The 22,215-nt window shown below is 37.5% G+C and overlaps 1 protein-coding gene across 2 annotated transcripts in view; it reads left to right on the top strand.

Annotated features, from left to right (window-relative positions):
* Positions 1–22,215, top strand: part of SBF2 (SET binding factor 2) — a 392,309-nt gene that overhangs the window by 241,118 nt on the left and 128,976 nt on the right. For both annotated transcript variants that reach the window (XM_037133799.2, XM_037133797.2), the window contains exons 14-16: positions 437–641; positions 6,991–7,100; positions 8,748–8,897. In XM_037133799.2, coding sequence (XP_036989694.2) covers positions 437–641; positions 6,991–7,100; positions 8,748–8,897 — 465 coding nt within the window. The remainder of the gene's footprint in view (positions 1–436; positions 642–6,990; positions 7,101–8,747; positions 8,898–22,215) is intronic.

Here is a 22,215-nt window from a genome sequence, read left to right as displayed (position 1 = left end):
TTGAATACATGGATATGGAGTTCAGGAGAAAGCTCAGTTGGAGACAAGAATTTGAGTTATTGGTGTTTGGATGGTTTTAAAGATATGAGAGTAGAAATTACCACCAAGGAAGTAAGTATAAATAGAAGAGAAGCCTAAGGTCTGAGCCCTGGGATATTCACATCGTTAAGAGATTAGGTACATAAAAAATGAAGATGTAGCTAGAAGACCTAGAAATCAAGTGGGAACAAAAAGTGTTCATGGAGGGGGAAGAGGTTGATCAGCCATATCAGATGCTGCTGAATTAAGATCCTGGGACTATATTTTAGGGCATGTATTTGAATGTACATATAATCATCTGTCTGATTGCAGTTTGTATCCCCCCGACCTCCCACACCCTCCCTGACAATCTGCTCTTTTACCTTTTGAATAATTTTACCTGTGTTTCATGTTGCAGGAGAATCCAAACCCTCATATGGCATTTCAGAAAGTTCCACGTCCAACAGAAGGATCCCACTTGCGAGTTCATATTCTTCCCTTCCCAAAGATTAATGAAACCCGGGTACAAGAATTAATACAGGAAAATCTTGCCAAGAACCAGAATGCACCTCCTGCTACACGAGTGGAAAAGAAATGTGTTGTACCAGCAGGTCCACCTGTTGGTATGTATTTGTCTGTTTGTTTTCAAAGTAAACCTTTCATCCAGATACAAGACACAGCCCTGACTGATGTGACTCAGTTGATTGGGCATCTTCCCACAAAACGAAAGGTCACTGGTTTGATTCCTGGTCAAGGCACATGCCTGGCTTGTGGGTTCAGTCCCTGGTAGGGGCGTGTATGAAAAGCAGTCAGTAGTTCTTCCTCATATTGTAGTTTCTTTCCCTCTCTTTGTCCTCCTCTTTCCTCTCTCAAAAAATAAATAAATGAAATCTTACAAAAGATAGAAGATACAAAAACTTAAGTGTACAACTTGATAAATGTTCACAATTTAAACAAACTTGTATAACCAGAATCAGAGCATTATCAACACCCAGAAACATTGTTCCATTCACCACCTCTCACAAAGGGTAACCATTAACCTAACTGCTACTGTAACCAAACCAAAAAACAGGTTCATCTGCCTGCCACCACAAAAGCCAAACTTGTGTGGCAGCTGCCGGTGTGGAAGGAAAGGGGTTTTATCCAGTTGCTGCGTGATCTGGGAGAATGGCAGATTCTAACTCAAAAGCCCATCACTCACAGTTATTAACAACCACACCTAAAACAAAAGCAAACTAAAAGGACAGCTAGATCAGGAGTGGAAACATAGAAATGAAGATCTCAAGGAGGGTTAGCAACAGGGGAGTGGGAGGAGGAGAAGGGGGGGAGAAGGTACAGAAAATAAGTAGCATAGACAGTAGATAGAAAATAGATGGGGGGGGGGCAAGAATAGTATGGGAAATATAGAATCCAAAGAACTTGAGACACATGGTCATAAACTAAAGGGGGGTAATGGTGGGGATGGGGGGGTAGGGTGGAGGGGAATGAAGGGGGGGAATAGAACAACTGTAATGGCATAATCAATAAAAAATAAATTTAAAAAAAAAGCCCATCACCTCCACAAAACCGAGACAAAAGCCAGTGTCAAGAGCTTGCTCCGTTTTAAAGTACAGCCCTTTGGAGCCTGCAGCAGCTGCTAAGCAATAATAGTCCACATCCAGGTAGCTTACCTTGTTCCCAGCTGCTGTTCATTCCAGGCTGCCCCCTGGAGCCTATACGTGGAGTCCAAACAGCCATGAGCCAGGCAGTTGCCAGGGCTGCAGGAGCCCGAGAACACACTGGCTAGTGCATCACTAGCTGAGCTAGAGAGTGAGAGAGGCTCTGTCCTAGAGGTCATGGGCCACATAGTTGCTGAGGCCACGTGGCCCATGATAACAGGCGAGTCCTTCCATGAGAGTCCAAGTCATGAGGAAACCAGCCACAAGCAAGAGCATGTTTCTTTGTTCCCATGACATTATATTAGCCTGGGTGTGGGACAAACCAGGTGCTTTCTCAAGATACCTAATCAGTTTCCCAAACTTTCACGTGCTTCAGCTGGATCCACCTCCCAACAAATCCCTTCTTTCCCTAGGCTAGACTGGCAGGCTTCTTTGGTCTGGCACCTCCCCCTGCGCCATTTGACTTCTGTGGTGCTTGTGCCTGCCTTTTCCGTATCCTACCCCCAATCTGGTACCAGAAGAGGGGAAAGGCTTTTTTCTCCATCCATTTATCTTGCTAGCTCTTTGCACTTGGGCCCTATCCACTGATGTTTCCAGTTTTCCATGTGCTCACTCTAAGCATGTCCCCCTGCTGACACCTCGGCCAGTGGGAGAGACTCCCAGGCTCTTCACACAGACTGTTTGCCAGTACCACCACCACTAGAATCATTGCTTCTTAAAAAAACAACTATATTGGGACATAATTCACATGCCGTAAAACTCACCCATTTAAAGTGTATAGTTCAATGATTTTTAGTATATTCACAGGGTTTTACAGCCATTTTCACTGTCTAATTTTAGAGAATGTTTATTATCTCAGATAAAAATACCCATGCCTATTAGCAGTTACTCGCTGTTTTCCCCTAAGTCACTTCTTCCCGAGCTTTTGGCAGTAATCTATTTCCTATCTTTGTAGATTTGCCTAATCCGGACATTTTCTATAAATGGGATCATATAATACATTATCTTTTGTGACTGGCTTATTTCATTGAGCATAGTATTTTCAGTTTTTTCACATAATATGTATCAGTACTTCACTGCTTTTTATGGCTGAATAATACTCCACTGTATAGATACACAGATGCTCCTGGACTTATGGATAGGGTTACCTCCCAATAAATCTACCATTAGTTGAAAATACCGTAAGTTAAAAATGCATTTAGTACACCTGACCTATCCACCATCATAGCTTGGCGTAGCCTATGTTCAGTGTGCTCAGAACACAACATCCAGCAAAGGTTGGCAACACAGTGCACTGGAGAGTATCGGTCGTTTACCCTCATGATCACTGCAGCTCACTGTGGCTGCCCAACATCAGGAGAGAGCATCCTACCACATGTGGCTATCTTGGGAAAAGATAAAAATTCAGAATTTGAAATACAGTTTCTACTGAACGCTCAGTGCTTTTACACCATCAAAAGGTTGAAATATCATAACTCAAACCATTGTCCTAAGTTGAGGACCAGCTGTATATCACGTTTTGGTATTCATTCGTCAGTTGATGGACATTTGGGTTTTTTTTGCTTCTGCTACTATCAATAATGCTGCTTTGAGCATTCATGTAAAGTTTTGGTGGACATATGTTTTCAGTTCCTGCATGTATATACCTGAGTGTGGAATTGCTAGGTCATATGATAAGTTTATGTTCGACGTTTTGAGGACACCAGATTACTTAGCAAAGCAGCTGTACCAGCTTACATTCCCACCAGCAATGTATGGGCATTCAGGTTTCTCTGCATTCACTAATGATGCAGAGCATCTTTTCATTTGTTTGTTGGCCATTTTTGTATCTTCTCTGGAGAAATGTCCATTCAGATCCTTTGCCCACTTTTGGGCTGTCTTTTTATTATTGAGTTGCTAAGAGTTCTCTATATATTCTATATACAAGTCCTTTATCAGATACATGATTTGCAAATACTTTTTCCCATTCTGTGAGTTGTCTTTCTTTACTGATTAATCTCTTCTTTTTTTTTTTAGGGAGTTATGTTAGATCTTTGATAATAGTAATATAGGCTATTTCTCTTTAGTTCTGTTTTTTCTTCACACATTTTGAAGTTGATTTATTGGATTTTAATATATTTACAAATATTATAGCATCCTGGTGATTGATCCCTTTGTCATTACGAAATGTCTCTCTTTGTCTTTATTAATGCTTCTTGCCTTAAAGTGTTCTTAGATATTCATACAGCTGTACCAGTTTTTCTCTGTTTAGTGTTGGTGCGGCTCATCTTTTTCATCCTTTTATTTTCAAACATCTGGGTCCCTATATTTAAGGTATGCCTCTTGTATGGTGGTAGGTTTCTATAGCAAGTCTTACTATCTTAGTATATTTCTTGTATTTTAGCATATAAATGTGTGTGCATGTGTGTGTGTGTGTATAAAATTTATGAGGCAGTAATAGCTTTGATGTAATTTACTGGATTGTTTCTATTTCACCCTCCCGTTTTATGGTTTCCCTTGATTTCTTGCCTTTTGGATTAATAAATGTTCTTATTCCACAATTTATCTCTTGTTATTTATACATTTCTTTAATGTTCTTTTAAAGGTTTACACAGAGACTATAGCACACATCCACTTTTGTCAGCTCAGCTCTCACCAGAAAGTTTACTGGCCAACCTAGCCACAGCCAGAACCAAGCCAGCATGCCCAGGCTCCTGTCTGCACCCAGTATTGACAAATCTCCTAGGGGGAAAATGGATGTGTGTCTTTAGTCTTTTTCCCTTCTCTGGAAACTTAGGATCTCTCATCTTTGTGCTTTTGTAGTTCTCTGATATGCAAGTAGACAGTTTTTGCATTTTATCTGACATTTATACCTGTTCCTGGTAGAAGTTTTCATTTGCATGAACTATTCCATCCTACCTGGAATTGAGTGTAATTTTATTATTAATGGACAGTAGTGTATTAATTATACTATTTATGTGGTAATGCTCATGATTTATGCACTATTAACATGTTACTTATGTAATAATATTACTTAATTATTTATTTAGAAATGTTAATTTGCCATTATTTTCCTAAGATTATACAACTTTTACATGTGTTGATTGTACTTTCACATAGAGTAGAGGACAGAGAGGGTTGACATCTTATAGTAAATAGTTATTTTTTTAAAGGATTTTGGTCATGTAGTTTTAATATTCATAAGTTTGTTGAATGCATTATTTAAATACCCACATGAACAGAGTAGAAGTTTGTTCAAAATTTAATATGCTTGAATTATAGCATTCCCTCAGTGTTGTCTTTGTATAATGTCTTTACTTTCTTCATTTTCAATTCACATCAAATTCTTTATTTAGATGCACATGGGATGTCTCACTGTAACTGGCACACATGACTCAGTCTTCGGTCCTGCACGTTCTTCCTGTCAGACCAAAAGGGATGGATACATGTGTGCAGGGGCCTCTGTCCAACTTTCTGGTTTCTTTGGATTGGTCAGAATCAGGATTTCCCTCATCCTAAATCAAAAGCTGTGACTGTTTCATTTTACATGATACTCATTTAATGAGTTAGAATATGCTGTCACCTTAACAGATATTCACATTTTGAGAGGTTCACTAGTTTCTAGCTATTCCTCAAAGGGGCCAGAGTAATGGTGATGGCCTGAAACTATCATTTAATAGCCAAAGCCTTAGAAAAGCAATCCTGGGAAGTCAGGCACCCATAAACCAGAGTCGCTATCAAAGGTTAGGGATCTGGTATACAAATGCTGCAGCTGGGGTTTGGCCAGTCCCTGAAGCATCAGTAACTCCAACAGAACTTCCTCCTGGGAGTGAACTAAATCATAATCTCCAAAGGAAAATAATAATTCCCTGGTAGTATACAGATTCATTGTAAGAAAATGGGGGTCTTATTAATGGCTTGTTCTAAAGAAAATGCAAAATACTACTAAAGATACTTTAGAAGTAAAGGTTTGTAAACATAGCTTAAAGATGTTGCTCTCTCAGTAAAGTATGTGGTATCTTTTGGAGACTCTTTAAGAAGTTTTCTGCTGTAAATATAAATGGATTTCTATTTCAATCTCTACTACTAACCTACATGTATGGGAAGCACCATAGCCCACAATTAAGAATGAGCATTTCAGACAGAAAAGTCCTATGAAATAATCTGTTTAACTATCATGCTTATGCAGAATTTAATGTTATGTGATTAAAAATTATTTGAAGAAAACTGGTTAAATCCAAGTAAGATCTATTGTCTAATTAACTGTATTATGTCCATTGACTTCCTGATTCAGATAAAGCACTTTAGTTATGTAAGATGTCACCGTGGAGGGAAGCTGGGTAATGAGAAAAGCATGGTATTTTCTGTGCTATTCTGCAACTTTTCGTGAATTTATAAATAGTTCAAAATGTTTTAAATGTTTAAAAAATTATTCTAAGGAGGGGAGGTTTCATGTTGATAAAATGAAAGATATGCTAATGAGTAACATAGGATAGTCTTTCTTGTTCGGTGTGTGGGGAGCAGATGGGATTCTGCCTTTAGATTCCAGGAGCAGCCATGAACGATAAGGAATTTTTCTTTTGGGCTTGAACATTATTGATGCTACCTCATTTGTTAAGATTACTTTTTGTTTACCAAATATTACTTTCATTTATATCTTTCTGGCATTCTTTCAGTGAGTTAAATTTATCTTAAGTAATTTGAGCCTGTGTAATAAATGGAAAGTATGCAGGGTCACAGTGAAGGTGACAGGTGCCGAGTTTACAGGACTAAAAAGTGACCTTCCCAAGTTTGTGTAGCAACTTTTTGGCTATGATCATTTCTCTTTTGGTACAGTGCTCCTTCAAGTCCCCTCTACTCAGATTTGTAGAATCTAGTTTTTTGGAGTTTGTAGTTTTTCTTTTGTAGTATCTTAGAAATATCAGCTTCTCTTTTCAGTAGGAGACCTCTTACATATACTTGTGTCCTGATCCTAGACCACAAGCACTTACCAATTTGTTTATAATTAAAATTAAAATAGATGTTTACCTTTGCTTAATCTAATTTTACTGTGAAATTTGAATTAATTTGCATGAGTTAAGTGTATCATTGGACTCTGTCCTGTCAAATTATCTTCCATAAACCATTGACTAGCCCAGAACTTTGAAACCTAAAAATACAATCAGAGTAATGAAATGGGATACCTTAAAGGCCACGTAAAAGGGAAACATGAATTCTAAATGTCGATCATGTACAGTTACAGACGTACAAACTCAAAACAGTACTGTTCCCCGTGCTGCTGTCATTGCCAGAGGAGTTTAATTTACTTGTGTTTTTTTTTATATTCCTTTACTAGTTTCGATAATGGACAAGGTGACAACAGTTTTCAACAGTGCACAGAGATTAGAAGTTGTTAGAAACTGCATCTCATTCATATTTGAAAATAAAACGCTGGAGACAGAAAAGGTAATAAAATACCATCTTTCCCAAGTAAGAATTCATTATTTCCCAGTCAGATTTACATGTTTAGTTCACCAATGGATCTCTCCTCTAATTTCATCCTTTTTCTTTTTTTTTTAAGATTTTATTTATTTATCTTTACAGGGGAAGGAGAGAGGGAGAGAAACATCAATGTATGGTTGCCTTTTATGCGTCCCCTGCTGGGAACTGGCCTGCAGGGAACCGGCCTGAAACCCAGGCATGTGCCCTGACTGGGAATTGAACCGCAATCCTCTGGTTCACAGGCCTGTGCTCAATCCACTGAGCTACACCAGCCAGGGCTCATCCTTTTTCTTTATCAAGTGTTTTGATAATTTTAAATAAATAGTGTCTAAGATTTAAAATCTTAGCCAAGCCTAATTGTATGGCTCCCAGACAAATACTGATAGTCATTTTTTTCCCTCAGACTTTTGACATTGTTCATTAGATCCTATTTTGACATATTACTTAAGAACTTAACATTTTACTGTTTCTTTAAAATTTTTTGATTACAGTTGATTTATACAATATTCTGTTACTTTTGGGTGTACAGCGTAGTGATTAGACATGTAATATTTATTGCAAAGAATCTAGTGGGAATTAGTAATGAATTAGAGAAATTGTGGTATTCAACTTCAATGTGCCTTGTTAAGCAGATTTTCTTGCCTTTTTTAATAAAATATGCTTAACATAAAGAACCCTTTTCTTGGTGATTCATCATAGTTCTGAACATCTATTACCAGGGCCTAGCGAAGCATGTAGTTTTTACCCTTACACTAAAAGACCCCAAGCCGCTTTCTGTTTTGAAGCTGTTAGGTTTCCATTTTTTCCTCTGGCTGGAGCGTCGCAGACGTTCCTCTGTCCTCACTCTCGGCTCTCACATCCTGTCTCTTGTGCCCGCCTGTACACATGTCGTGCCCTCCTGCTCTCGGGCTTCTTCCCTTCCTCCTCATTTGCTCCTTTGTTCCTTTTTTAGGTTTTCAAAGTTAAACCTGTTATTATTTTATGTGAAGTGTGTTAACTAAGCTTTTCTGGATTAACTGAAAGAGGCATGCTTATGGATACTGAGGTGAAAGATTTTTAATGAATAAACCTAAAGATGTCTATGTGTAGCTCTGAATCCTTTTTCTTTTTTTATTTTGATATTGAAATGAGAAGAGATTGTAGAATTTTCCAAGCATAAATTAAAACTATGTAGTGATTAAATAGCTGACCAGTGTAAAAGTAGAAAATCCCCTGTATTTCTTCTCATTTTAATTTTTATTTCTATTCTTGCCATGGAGATGTGGCCAGTTATTGAAAGAAAGTATCTGAATGTCTGTGACTTTGACCTGTGATCCGAAGCAGCAGTTGTTTGGTAGAGTTTCGATGAGTTTTTTAAAAAGTGTAGTTAATGTTTTTTAAAATTTATTATGTAAACTAATTTTACTTATTTTTTCATGCTTGCTTATAAATAAAAGTAACTAAAAGTCTATTTTACAGTTGTCCTCAATAGCAGAGCTACTCTTACTCAACAGCTTAATTTTATTAGTAACTGTCAAATGGTTTACAGGATGCACTTGAACTTCCAGTGAGGTTACAAGTTAGTTTTTTCCGGTGGCTCCTCTTGTTCACGCCGGCCTCTCTCGTCCTCAGACCCTTCCTGCCGCCCTGAGAGCCCTGAAAGGAAAGGCGGCGAGACAGTGTCTCACGGAGGAACTGGGTCTACATGTCCAGCAAAACCGGGCAATACTAGACCATCAGCAGTTTGATTACATAATAAGGATGATGAACTGCACTCTACAGGTAATTTTAATTTTTTCCATATCATTCTTATTCATGAATACTTTTTATTTTTCCAGGAAGTTCAGTTGCTGATCTATCAGGGTCTTGAGCCTTCCGTAGCTCACAGGATGAAGAGCCAATGTCCATGTCATTTCTGTCAGAAACACCCATTTCTTACTTGGCATAAATATTATGAGTTTTTCATTCTTTGTTTTCTCTTGAAATAACAAAAGTTATTTACTAGTTTTATAAGCAAGACTTCTGAAACCAAATAGCCATCTTGAAAATATTTGGTGATATTGTACTTACTGTGTGTATTTATGTCAGCCCTTTGTAGTCAGTTTTCAGTTACACTGTTAGAGCGGAGGGCAGCGAGTGGTTGGTGATACAAATACTAAATGAACTAATTATTTAGTAAGCACTTTGTATGTGTGAAGCACAGAAATATATTTCTAGTTGGCTTCAAAGTATGTGTATGATCTTACAGAAATAAACTTCCTACAAAATCATGAAGACATATATTATTAGAAGCAAATAATCTGATTTCCCTGACTCCCTTGTCATTCTGTGGTATTGGCATCATATTCTTTTCAAGTGACACATAAATCCTCTTTGAAACTTTTTGCACAAACAGAAAAAAATGTAATTAAATATTTAAAGATTTTGAAGGCTCTTGGGAATCCAGAGAACCTAAACAAAATGCATGCTAAATTCTGATGGATTGGAAAGTGAGAATTACAGGCTATAATTGATAATAAAGTATGTGGATGAAGGAAGATGTAAATAAATGGAAAGATTTATCATGTTCATAGAGTGGTAGACTCAATATTATAGAATTATAATAATCAGTTTTTCCTCAAAATAGGAGGCAACGCAGTTCCCCTCAGATTCTCAACTGAAGAGCGAAACCCTAAGAATTACCAACACACTCCTAAAAGAACTGCAAAGGGTGGGAAAATGTCAGACTCTTAGAAACAGATGAAAACTTGTAGCTATAAGATGAGTAAGGCCTGAGGATCTTTTATAAAACATGCTGACTGTAGTTGGTAACATTGAATTATATAATTGAAATTTGCTAAGAGAGTAGAATTTAAATGTTCGTGTCCCCCCCATAAAGATAAATATGTGAGGTGATAGATGTGTTAATTAACTCGGTTGTGAAAATTCTTTCATGATATATACATATATCAAATCACCATTATCAACACATATATTACCATTTTACTTGTCAGTTACCCTGCAATGAAAACTCTTTTTAAATTTTTAATTAGTTTAAGATTGTAGTAATTAACACAGTGTGTTACTGGATATCATAAACAAATTGAACAACAGAATAGAATATAAAGTTCATAAACAGATGTACATATATATGGAAACATGATTAATAATGAAGTTAACATTTCAAATCAGTGGCAAAAAGATGAGAAATTCAATAAGTAGTGCCAGAACAGTTCAGTAACCATGTATACACACCATGTACCTACCATATACATAAAAAATGGATAGATATACCACAGTTTACGCTAAAATCAGTTGTATGTGGATTAGAGACTTAACTATGAATAGCCAACCATACAATTTTTATTTTATTTCATTTTGATAATACATTTATTTCTGTAAAGGGATTAATAAAGATTTAAATATTAGTTGTATAATACACGCATATATGAAGTTGATAAATTATGTTTTAGATGAAGAATATTATGTCCACTGAAGGCATTTTAATTATTACCTTCTACTTGCTTTTGTTTTCGTTTCATCACTTTCCTAAATTTCAAACTAACAGGAAACTTGATAAAATAATACCCATATAGCATTTGCCTAGATAAAGTGAAATAAGCCCAGCAGTGAGGAACAAATACCATATGATCTCACCTTTAACTGGAACATAATCAACAAAAGAAAAAAAGCAAGCAAAATATAACCAGAAACATTGAAATTAAGAACAATCTGACAGTAACCAGAGGGGAGGTGGGAGGCGATAATTGGAGGAAGGGTTTTCAGGAACTGCTATAAAGGACACATGGAGAAAACCAAGGGGGGAGGTGGAAGCAAGGGCGGGAGGTTGGTTTGGCTGGGGTAGGGGACAGTTGGAGGGGGGAAATGCAGACAACTGTAATTGAACAACAATAAAATAGGTTTTTTAACCCTTATTATATTTTTGCCATTACCATTCAGTCCCCTTACACCCCCTCCACCCAGTAATCACCACATTTTTGTCCTTGTCCATGAGTCCTTTTTCCTCTTTGCTCAATCCCTCCACCCCATAACTTCCTCTCCCCTGCCCCACTAGTTGTCATCTGTTCTCTATCTTTGAGTCCATCTCTGTTTTCCTTGTTCAGTTCGTTCAATAGATTCTACATCTGAGTGAAATCATATGGTATTTGTCTTTCTCTAACTGGCTTATTTTACTTAGCATAATGTTCTCCAGGTTCATCCACACTATTGCAAAGGGTAAAATTTTCTTCTTCTTTATGACCAAGCATAATCACTGTGTAAATGTCCCATAGTTGTTTTATCCACTCATCTATAGACAGACACTTGGGCTGCTTCCATAACTTGGCAATTGTAAATAATGCTGCAGTGAACATAGGGGTGCTTATGTGTTTTTGAATTAGTGTTTTGGGTTCCTTCAGATACATTCCCAGAAGTAGGATTGCTGGGTCAAAAGGCAGATCCATTTTTAATTTATTTTTTATTGTTGTTCAAGTACAGTTGTCTCCATTTTCACCCCATCATGCCCCTCCACCCCCCCATCCCTACCTCCCATTTTTAATTTTTTGAGGTATCTCCACACTGCTTTCCACAGTGACTGCACAAGTCTACGTTCTCACCAACAATGCAAAAGGTTCCCCTTTCTCCACATCCTCACCAGCACTTGTTTGTTGATTTATTGATGACAGCCATTCTGACAGGTGTGAGATGGTATCTCATTGTGGTTTTTATTTGCATTTCTCTGATGATGAGTGATGTTGAGCATCTTTTCCTATGTCTATTGACCATTTTATACAATTTTTCAAATAGAATAAAGGAGATATCTTTATGACTTTGGAATGGGGAAATGTTTGTTAGTGCCAGTGTTAAAAGATTAATAAATTTGACTACATTAAAATTAAGAATTTTTGTTCATCAAAAAAAACCATAAAGAGAGTGAGAACGCAGATTTCAGAGTGAGGTGTTTGTAAAGCATAAACTGCCAGTGGATCAGTACTCAGATTATAAAAAACTTACAAATTGGCAAGACAAATACAATTCAAATTCTAAATGGACAACAGACCTAAAAAAGTATTTCAAAGAAAAGGAAACCCACAGGGATAATAAGTGTATGAAAAGTTTATCTCAAAAAATAGAAAAGGTGATCTAGGTCAATAGCTGGAGAAATGTAAATTAAAACCACAATGCAGTAGCCTTTCATAAACTATTTTGTAATAATTTATAAGCTGGATAATAGCAAGTATTGGTGAAATTATGGAACAAATGAAACATGTAAACTCTGCTGGTTAGAGTGTAAAATGCTATAATTCTTTAGAATATAAAATAAGATAAGAAGAAATATAATAATTGGTCATTTCCCTGTAGAGTTGAATGCAAATATAGTCTCTGATCCAGTGATTCCGCTCTTCGCGGAGTTCTTTCCCCTGCACACGAAGGGACACGCGGGAGCATGTTTGTTGTTTGCAATAGCAGAAGACCGGATAGAACTCATCTGCCAGCCCGCAGTAGAGCAGATAAATTATGCTCTCTTGTTATATTAGAATATTATTTAATCATGAAAATGAATGAATTCTAGCTATAAGAAACAATGTGGATGGATCCTAAATAAGATAATTTGTGCAAAAATTAAAAGACAGTTCAATTATAATATAGTCCCAATTGTATAAAATTGAAAACATGTAACATTATTTGGGGATATTTAATTTAGGAATATAACATGTGATAAAAGTATAAAGAAAGGTGCAATAATGCATACATATTAAATTATCACATTATACACTACAATTTTACTTGTTGGTTTTACCTCAGTAAAGCTGAGGGGAAAAGAAAATCAAGGGAAATGATAGCTTTGCTGGATAGAGTCATCTTGGTTGTAGGTTCTCACCTTTCATGACTTCAAATACTTCTTTCCAGCCCCTTTTTGCCTACAAGATTTCTTTTGAGAAATCAGCTGATAGTCTAATGGGAACTCCTTTGTTGGTATAACTGTCTCCTTTTCTCTTGCTGCTTTTAAGATTCTCTCTTTATCTTTAATCTTGGGTAATTTAACTGTGATGGTCTTGGTGTGTTCCTCCTTGGATCCAACTTCTTTAAGACTCTCTGGGCTTTCTGGATTCACATGTTTATTTCCTTCACCAAACCGGGGAAGTTATTCCTCACTATTCAAATAAGTTTGTAATTTCTTGCTCTTCCTCTTCTCCTTCTGGCTTCCCTATGATTTAGATGTTGAAATATTTGAAGTTGTCCCAGAGGTGCCTAAGCCTCTCCTCATTTTTTTGATTTTTTTTTTCATTCTGTTCTGGTTGAATGTTTATTTCTTCCTTCTGTTCCAAATCATTGATTTGAGTCCTAGTTTTCTTCCCTTCACTGTTGGTTCCCTCTATATTTTCCCTTATTTCACTTTGCATAGCCTTCACTTATTCCTTTGTTTTGCATTTGTATTCAGTCATTTCTGTGAGCATCCTGATTACCATTGTCGTGAACTCTGCATCTGATTAGGTTGGCTAACTCCTCGTCACTTAGGTTTTTTTCCTGGAGTTTTGATCTGTTTTATTTGGGCCATATTTCTTTGTCTTGGTGCACCCGTTAAGTTGTAAGGGGTGGAGCCTTTGTTATTTGCCAGGGCAGGACAACCCACATTGCTATACACTGCCTGTTGGGGAAGGGTCAGAAAGGGAACAATGCCGCTTGCTTGACTCTCGCCCCTCTTTCAGTCACTTCCCCTGCTACCCACAAGTGAATTGGGCCCTTCTGGTGCTGATTCCCAGGTGGGTGGGTTTGTGTACATTCTGGAACCCCATGGGTTCCTCCAATGAACTCTCCTGTGAGACTGGGAGTTCCTCCTACCACCTCAACCTGCACAGCTTTTTATAGCCAGAGGTTTTGAGGCTTTATTTCCCCATGCTGGAAGCCTGGGTTGCAGGGTCCTCCTTACTCCCCAGTTGTTCTTCCCAGTTTATCTGCACATGAATGTGGGACTGCCCAGTCCTCCAGCCGCTGCCTCCTCACCCAGTCTGTCAGCCACTACCTTGCTGCACATCCTTTCTTCCCCAGCTGCCCGTATCTGCCCCTCCTACCAGTCTGGATGAGTGTTTCTTCTTTAACTCCTTGGTTGTCAGATTTCCATACAGTTCAATTACCTGGCAGTTCTTTTGGGGGTTTTTTGTTTTGTTTTTTTTAATTGGTCATCGTCCTTATTTTTGTTGTGCAAAGAAGAAAAGTGTATCCGCTTTCACCTCCATCGTGGCAGGGAGTCCTAAAAAAATGTAATCTTATAAGAAACACTTCGTAATTTGTTTAAGCAAGTTGACAAGGTAAGAGATGATTCATCTTTACTGGAAATACAGCCTTAGTTTAGAGTATAAGAGAGTAGTTACAATAGTTTATAACAACAAAGTTTGAAAACAACCTGCTTAATGCTTACCCTTTGGATATTGATTAATTTAATTGTGGCACAGTTCTTTGGAATACTGGATACTCACACTAAATTCTTAACTGTCTAAGTGGTTATCTCTTGTGTATGGTTTAGAAGAGTTTTGACTTCCAGTGTAAACCTTTCTCAGCTGGAAACACATACACACATGCATACATATAGAAGCATATTTAAATTATATAAGACATAAAAGTCTAGTTTATAATTATTTAAAGGATTTTCATTCTCGTAGGAAGGAAATTTTCAAACACTTTTACAAGAAGAATACGACACAATAAATGTGTCCCCCCCCCCCAAGCCACATGTCTTTGGTTATTTTGTTACTGTTTCATTGGTGCTGTCAGTATAGAGAACCAGGGAATGTAATTAACAGATCAAGGTCTCTAGAAGCCCTAAAGGTAGGTGATTTCCTGATTCCCTGGACTAATTGGTGATAAAAATGACAAAAATTACATTAGGGAACTTCCATTAATGCTTTCTGTGCTATTTATTAACTGAAGAACTAAGTCTTGAGGCTTTCTCTAAACTTAGTTTTAGGACATACTGGTTAGTAAGTCACTTATAGAATAACCAAGTATCTTTGAGCTACAGATACTTTTCTTTTTCCTTTCAAAACTTGTATTTCTGAAAAAAATAAGGCATGGATGTTTTTTGCTGCTTTTGAATACATCTGGGCTGATGGGAGCTTAGTATTTTACATTTCAGTATTTCATAAGTACATAAACCTGGACCCCACCCTCGTCCCAGCACACGCCGTTGTCAACGTTATACGGAGGCTTCTCCGAGTTCGAATGGGCGCACATGTGACTTCTCATTTTCACAGGTTATTTATTACCAGTTTGGGATTTATTAGTACTATTTATATTCCTGTTTCAGCAATGGTACTTGTGGGGATTTAACGTGACATTCTGAACATTTTTTACAAAAGCATAGCATTTCAAGGCAGAGAGGCCAAACATCTGTGTTGTTATTTTTAAAAAATAGACTTTAAATAAACTAATTTTAGGTAGTGACTCAAAACCTTTAGTAAGTTTTGCTTTTAGTGAACTTGAAGTGATCCTGTCCTTCCTGTCCTCAAGGGGAAATGAGATGGAACACGAGCACTGCCAAGGAGCCATTTTGTTCATCAGCGTCTTGCAGTGCCAAGAGAACTTTTTAAAGAACTGGTTTATAGAGATTATAGATTATTACCGTGTATCATTTCATTTCAAATAACTGATCATATTTTAGGGGGTTTTTATAATAGATTACTATAAATATCTCCCAAAATACTGTGGCTTTCACTGTTTCTATTTTAACAGATACTTGATTAAAACTTTCTATGTAGCAAGATCTTAGCTATGATCTTTTAATAATAAATTATAATTTGAAAGCTCAGTGAAGCCTTTCATTTCCAGCAACATAATAAACTGCATGTGATAAGGAACCCTCTCACTGATGTAGAAATAGATCTTAAAAAATAATCAGGGGAGAAAAAAGAACACTGTTTTTCCCAAGAAGGAAAGGAAATCTCTAATAGGTGCCTGTTCTACTTAAAAAAAAAAAGGATAATAGGGAGCACCAAATTCTGAGTGATTAGCTGTTGGGAAAACAGATTCGGGAGCACAGTTAAGTTTGGCCTCTCTAAAGAGAGCTGGTTGAGCCTGGGAGTCTGTGTCAGGCTAGAGCATAGAACAGAGATGAAACAACCCCTGATCAGTAGCACGCCCCTCACTCTTGCCTCCTGGAGAAGCGATTGTAAATCCTTTATAGAATAAGGCAGTCCCAGATCAGGCAGTCACGATTCCCGTAGCTTAAACTCAAAATTTCAAAATGACCAAATACCAGAGAAATGAACTAGTCGGAATTGGTGCCGACAGAAACAACCGACAACAGATTTAGACCCCGGAGATTTTATACACTGGAATCATCCAGTGTGAGTACGCAAAAATAAAACATTTAAACAAATAAGAGATTGAATACAAATGAATAATAAGAGACTAACAAGAATTACCAGATAAGTTCAAATTATGTAGTCATTAAAAGTAAAAAAGGATGGAGAAGACTCAACATTAAGAACCTGCAAACCGATCTGTAGGTGGAATGCAATCCAATCGAAATAACAACAGACTTTTTTCCTAGAAATTGACAGTGAGTCTCAAATTTCCATGGAAATGCAGAGGACTTAAAATGGCCCGAGCAATCTTGAAAAAGAATAAAATTTTTGGATTTAAACAACTTGATTTCAAGAGTTGCTATCAACCTGTAACAGTCAGGACACTGTGGTACTGACAGAAGCATCCACAAATAGGTCAGTCGGGAGGAACCCCCAGAGGCAGACCCGCATTGGTGGGACTTTGACAAAGACACCGAAGCGGTCCAACAGGGAGGGCGGTTATTCCACAGCTGGTGCTAGAGTACGGATTATTCATATAGAAAAAGTGACTCTCAACCTCTCCCTCACATTAAACACAAGAATTAATTTAAGATAGAGCACAGACCTAAACATAAAATATAAAGCCATAAAAGTTTTAGGGAAAAACAGGAATAGTTTCATGATTTGGGAATGGACAAGTTTCTTATGTCACAGAAAGTGATTGTCAAAAAAGAAAAAAAATAATCATTATACGTCATCAAAATTTAAACTATGCTCATCAAAAGACACCATTGAGAAAATGAATACATAAGATTGGGAAAAAACATTCCCAAAATATGTATGTGGCAAAGAACTAGTGTCATATTTATATAGAAAACTTTTACAACTTAAGAAGAAGCTAACCAAACCAAGTTTTAAAATAGCTAATTTGAACAGACCTTTCATAAAATCAGATATGTGATGGTGAATAAACATGTGAAAAAGAGTTCAGTAACTTTAGTCACCAGAGAAATGCAAATTAAAACCTTTATGAGATACTACAGTTGGCTCTTGAACAACGCAGGGGTTAGGGAGCCAACCCTCTCCCTACCCCTGCCACCCCTCCACCCAGCAGAAAATCTGAGTATAACTTTTGATTCCCCCCAAATTTACCCCCAGATGTTCCATGGTATCATAGGTGATCGATTTCAGAACTCCTGTGGATACCCAAATCTGTGGCTGCTCAGATCCCCTAGTAAAAGTGGAGGTAGGTTGGTACATACAACCAACCTTCTGCATCAGTGGACTACTAACTGCAGACTGAAAACAGTATAGGTGTTTATTTATTGAAAAAAATCAGCATATAGTGAACCTACACAGTTCAAACCTGTTTTGTTCAAGGATCAACCATACTGTATAGTCACCAGTATGGCTAAAATTAGAAAGACTGACAAATTTTGGCAGAGTTATAAAGTTAATTGGAATTCTCACACTTTATTGTTGAGAATGTAAACTGGCACAATCACTTGAGAGAAAAGTCTGAAAGATTCTTCTAAAAGTAAGCACACACTATACTGGGAGCTAACAGTTTCACTCCTGGGTCTTATCAAAAAGAAAGGAAAACATTTTCAAAAAAACTTATACAAAAGTATTTGTAGGAGCTTTATTCATAATAGCCTAAAGTTGGAAACACCCCAGGAGTCCCTCGGTCGTTGTATAGATTTTTAAACTACCCTGTATTCACTCAGTGTAATGCCATCTGGCAGTAAGAATGAACAAAGTAATCATGCATGCAACCATTTGAGTAAATCTTAAAAATATTGTGACATTTGCCAAAACTCAGTGTACATACACTTAAGATTTGTATAATTTGTTGTATTATAATTGTGCAGAAAAAGTAAAACCTGTTGGAGGGATTGAGCAAAAAGGAAAAAGGGCTCACGGACACGGGCAGCAGTGTGGTTGTGTGGGTGAAAGTGGGGAGGTGTGAGAGGGCAAATGGTCATGGAAAAGATACAGTTAAAACATTTCATAAAGTGAAACCTATAAACAAATATTGAACTCTAATAACATGCATGCTAAAGTACACAGGGGAAAGTATACTTGATGTCTGCAATTTACTTTGAAAGGTACTAAAATTAAAATGGATTAATAGATAAATAGATGGGTAGATAAATAAACGATAAGGCAAGCATAATAAAACATTAATGGTACAGTCTACACAGTAAGTGTGCAGGTGTTTAGTGTACAATTCTTTCAACTTTGATAAATGTTTGAAATTTTGGAGGATAAAAATAAGTAAACAAAGAAATAAATACTTAATTACAAAACCTCAGGGAGAGGTTAAACACCAGACTAGACACTGAAAAAGTTATATAGTGACCTGGAACACACACCTGGAGCAATCACACGTAGCAGAACAGACTGAGACAGGAAGATGGGAAATATGGGAGAGAAGACACATGGAGGGTAGAACGAGAAGATCTAGCACAGCACCATTTAAGGTGCTGGTCTGTAACAAGATGAGGAACTCGTGCCAGAATGTAAATCAGTGACTTTCAATTCATTGAAAAAGTTATTATGAAAACATAAGAAAAGTAAGCTACTATATAGTGGGCTCAGTGTGATGTCCTATCTCTAAAATAACCAGGAACCTGACTTAGTAAAGAGGAGAAGCTCCCAAGTCAAGCTTCAGCTTTTGTGATAGCTGAAAATTCCAGACAGCAAACAGTGTTCACTGGTTGCTGGATAAATTGTTAAACTGAGCTTCTTAGGCTAAGGACTCTGAATAATACAGGAAATTGCATAGAGGTTTTAAAGTACGAGGGGGAAAAGGCTTCTCTTCTGGAAACCCAAACTTTTAACATCAGATTGACTTAATCTGGAAGTTTTTAAGGACATTCAAGTCCTGCAGATGACCCATTTGTAGGTATGAGGTTGCAGACGAGGTTTTTGCTAAGTGCTGTGGTCTGAACGTGCCCTCCCTGATTCATATGTTGGAAACCTGACCCCCAAGGTGATGGTATTAGGAGGATAGACTTTTGGGAGGTGATTATTTCCTGAAGGCGGAACCTTCACAGATAATATTACTGCTCCTATAAAAGAGAGCCAGCTGAGTTCCCTAGCCCCTTTGACCATGTAAGGATGCACTGAGAAGTCCACAGCCCCGAGGAAGGCCTTCACCCAACCATGCCGACTCCCTGATCTTGGACTTCAAGTTCTAGATCAGTGAGAAGTAAATTTCTACTGTTTATAACACACCCAGTAGTATTCTGTTATAGCAGCCCAGAACAGACTAACATGTTAAGATTATATTAATAGAAAACATCTTGCTTAATGAGGGCGCATATTTTACTCCTTTTCTTTCTGTTCTTCCCCCAAACATGTATTGGCTTTTACCATGTACTTAGTCTCTATGCTAGGTACTGGACATACTGAGATGATTAAAGTATTATTCTTGTTCTTAAGGAGTTTACTGTCTAGAAGGAAAATTCACAGGTAAACCAATATTTATAATATAGTGGGATGTGCACTCAGAGCCGTGTGAAAAATTACTCCATATGCTATTGTAGGTTTGCTTGATTTAAAGTGGGAAAGGAAATGAGGTGGTCACAGAAGGCATTTGTCAGACAAGGATTTGGAGGAGAGTATTCCAGATAGAGGAAGTTGCCAGTGGCGGGGGCGGGGAGCATGTAGAGGGCCCGTGATGGGAGAGAGATGAGAGAGGTAAATAGGGTAACTTCCGGTTAAAGTGAAAAGATCGAAAATATAATCTTAACCTCAGCTATTACCCAAAACTCCGCTAAAACTAAAGGATTTTTTAAAAGTACATAGACCCACAGGCAAAAGAGGAGTGCAGACAACATTTTGGAGACTAGAAAGCTGATGGAGGAGTGACTTAGTTCACTCAAAAAAGTCTTTTCCTGAGTGACAGTTGTAAAGCTCTCAAAGCAGCCCAGTTTGCAAAATGTGCTTGGAGACATCAAGTTATCTCTGAAAACAGGAGTTTGTGGTGGGGCTGAAACATTAAAGAGTATTGGTCAATAGTCTCCTTAACGTACAGCTGGATTCCCCTCCCGGATCCTTTTCCAATTCTGTGCAAACTGCCAGCTGCTTCTCCTTACTCTAGCAGATTAGAGGTTTGTTTGTGTATTTACTTTTAAGAGAAAGAGGACATCACTAGCCTGGGAGACACTGGGTCTGGCTGAGGGAAATTCTGTTTTGTTACAAGCAAGGGGGTTAAGTGAATACCAAATATTGAGAATACCAGTCCACATTCCCTTCACCTCCCAGAACTCTGACAGCTTGCCATCAAGGCAAGACATCAGAAGACAGTTCTCTGAGAAATGCATCCAGCCAAAAAGAGAAAAAAAATTTTTACTAATGATCCTGAGATTAGGAGTTCCTCAACAGAACAGCTCAACTAGGTCATGCTGTGTTGAAACTCACAGTCAACTAGCTTCATTGTGTACACATTCCATTTATTTTGTCATCCTTCAGTTTATTTCTTAGGGAGGATGTCCTAAGCAGAAGGGGCCATTGAGCAAAGTCATGGTTTACCAAGGATCTCCGGCTCTGCTTCCCTTCCCACTCTCCCTTTATAACAGAACCGTCTACTCAATATCCATAGTTGTCCTATCCTTTTCCACTCTCACTGCCTCAAACAGCCTCAGCTTTCTGGGGCTCTTGAAATTGGTCAGCACAATCACTCCTACCTTTGGAAGTAGGCTCAAAGAAGTTAAGTAATTTTCCCAAATCACATAGCTTGTAAATTGAAGAGAGGTGCGTTCTAAATCTAGTTTGTGTTTTGTTTTGTTTACTCTATGGCTTTAAATGATGATGTGTCCTTCAAAAACTGTGACAGTAGGTGCTCTGTATAAGTAAATTTAAGTTTAGATCAAGAACCTGTATTCTAGAAATTTGTGAATCTTTATTTTCATTTTTTAAAATAACAATTGCTACTGAAAAACCTCCACCTTAACTGAGTGAATACAGACCCTGGTCATATTGTTCATCTGTGTACACTCAGTATTCAGCACAGCACCTGGCACATAGATACTATTCAGATGTTTGAATACATGAATGATTACACAATTTTGTGGGAGCAATAATTATTGAAATGAGTCTACTTTTTTAAGTTACTTGTCAAAGAACTAATTTGGTTGTAAGCAGCATTGAGTACTAGATTTAGGAGAAAATTCATTAAGAATTCAGCTCTTCTAACAACTACCATCACTCAGCCAAGATCATTGGTGGGAACTCATTGATAAATCTAGTGGAAACATTTTTAGTTCCTATCTTATTTGACACAAGGTTCCATTTGATGATGACCACAGCCACACTTCCTTGTAAAACCTACTTCCCTTGTCTTTGATTATACGATTTCTCCTGGTTTTACATTTTTTTTCAGCCTCTTTGGTAGGGCTTCTCTTCCCCCATCGTGCAAAAGGTATGTTCATTTGCATCTGTAGATGCACCTTTAGATATCCCAGTCTATGATTCTACCTAGGCGATCTCACTCATCCCCATTATATCTTTACTTATGCCTTGCAAATCAGTATCTCAAGCCCAAATCTACCTCCTATCTTCCACAACTGAATATTCTGTAGTTATTGTAAGTCTTTACTTAAAAGTCCCAAAGCTATTCAAATACTCTAAACTAAAATAATCATCTTTTATTTTCCAGTCACCATCCACAAACCCTTCTTCTTTAAACAAATGGTGGCACCAATAAGCTAAAAACATGGAATTAGTCTCTTTCTCTTAGCCTCATCCTCATGTCTGATCAGCCGCTGAGTCTTATAGATTCTACTTCCTAATGTCTCTCAACCCCATCTACTTTTCTCTATACTGAAATT

This window comes from Artibeus jamaicensis, unplaced genomic scaffold, assembly GCF_021234435.1.
Source record: "Artibeus jamaicensis isolate MK-2021 breed Jamaican fruit bat unplaced genomic scaffold, CSHL_Jam_final contig_797, whole genome shotgun sequence".
Taxonomy (NCBI): Eukaryota; Metazoa; Chordata; class Mammalia; order Chiroptera; family Phyllostomidae; genus Artibeus; species Artibeus jamaicensis.
Note: the sequence above shows the minus strand (reverse complement) of the source record. Positions and strands in the feature narration are given on the sequence as shown.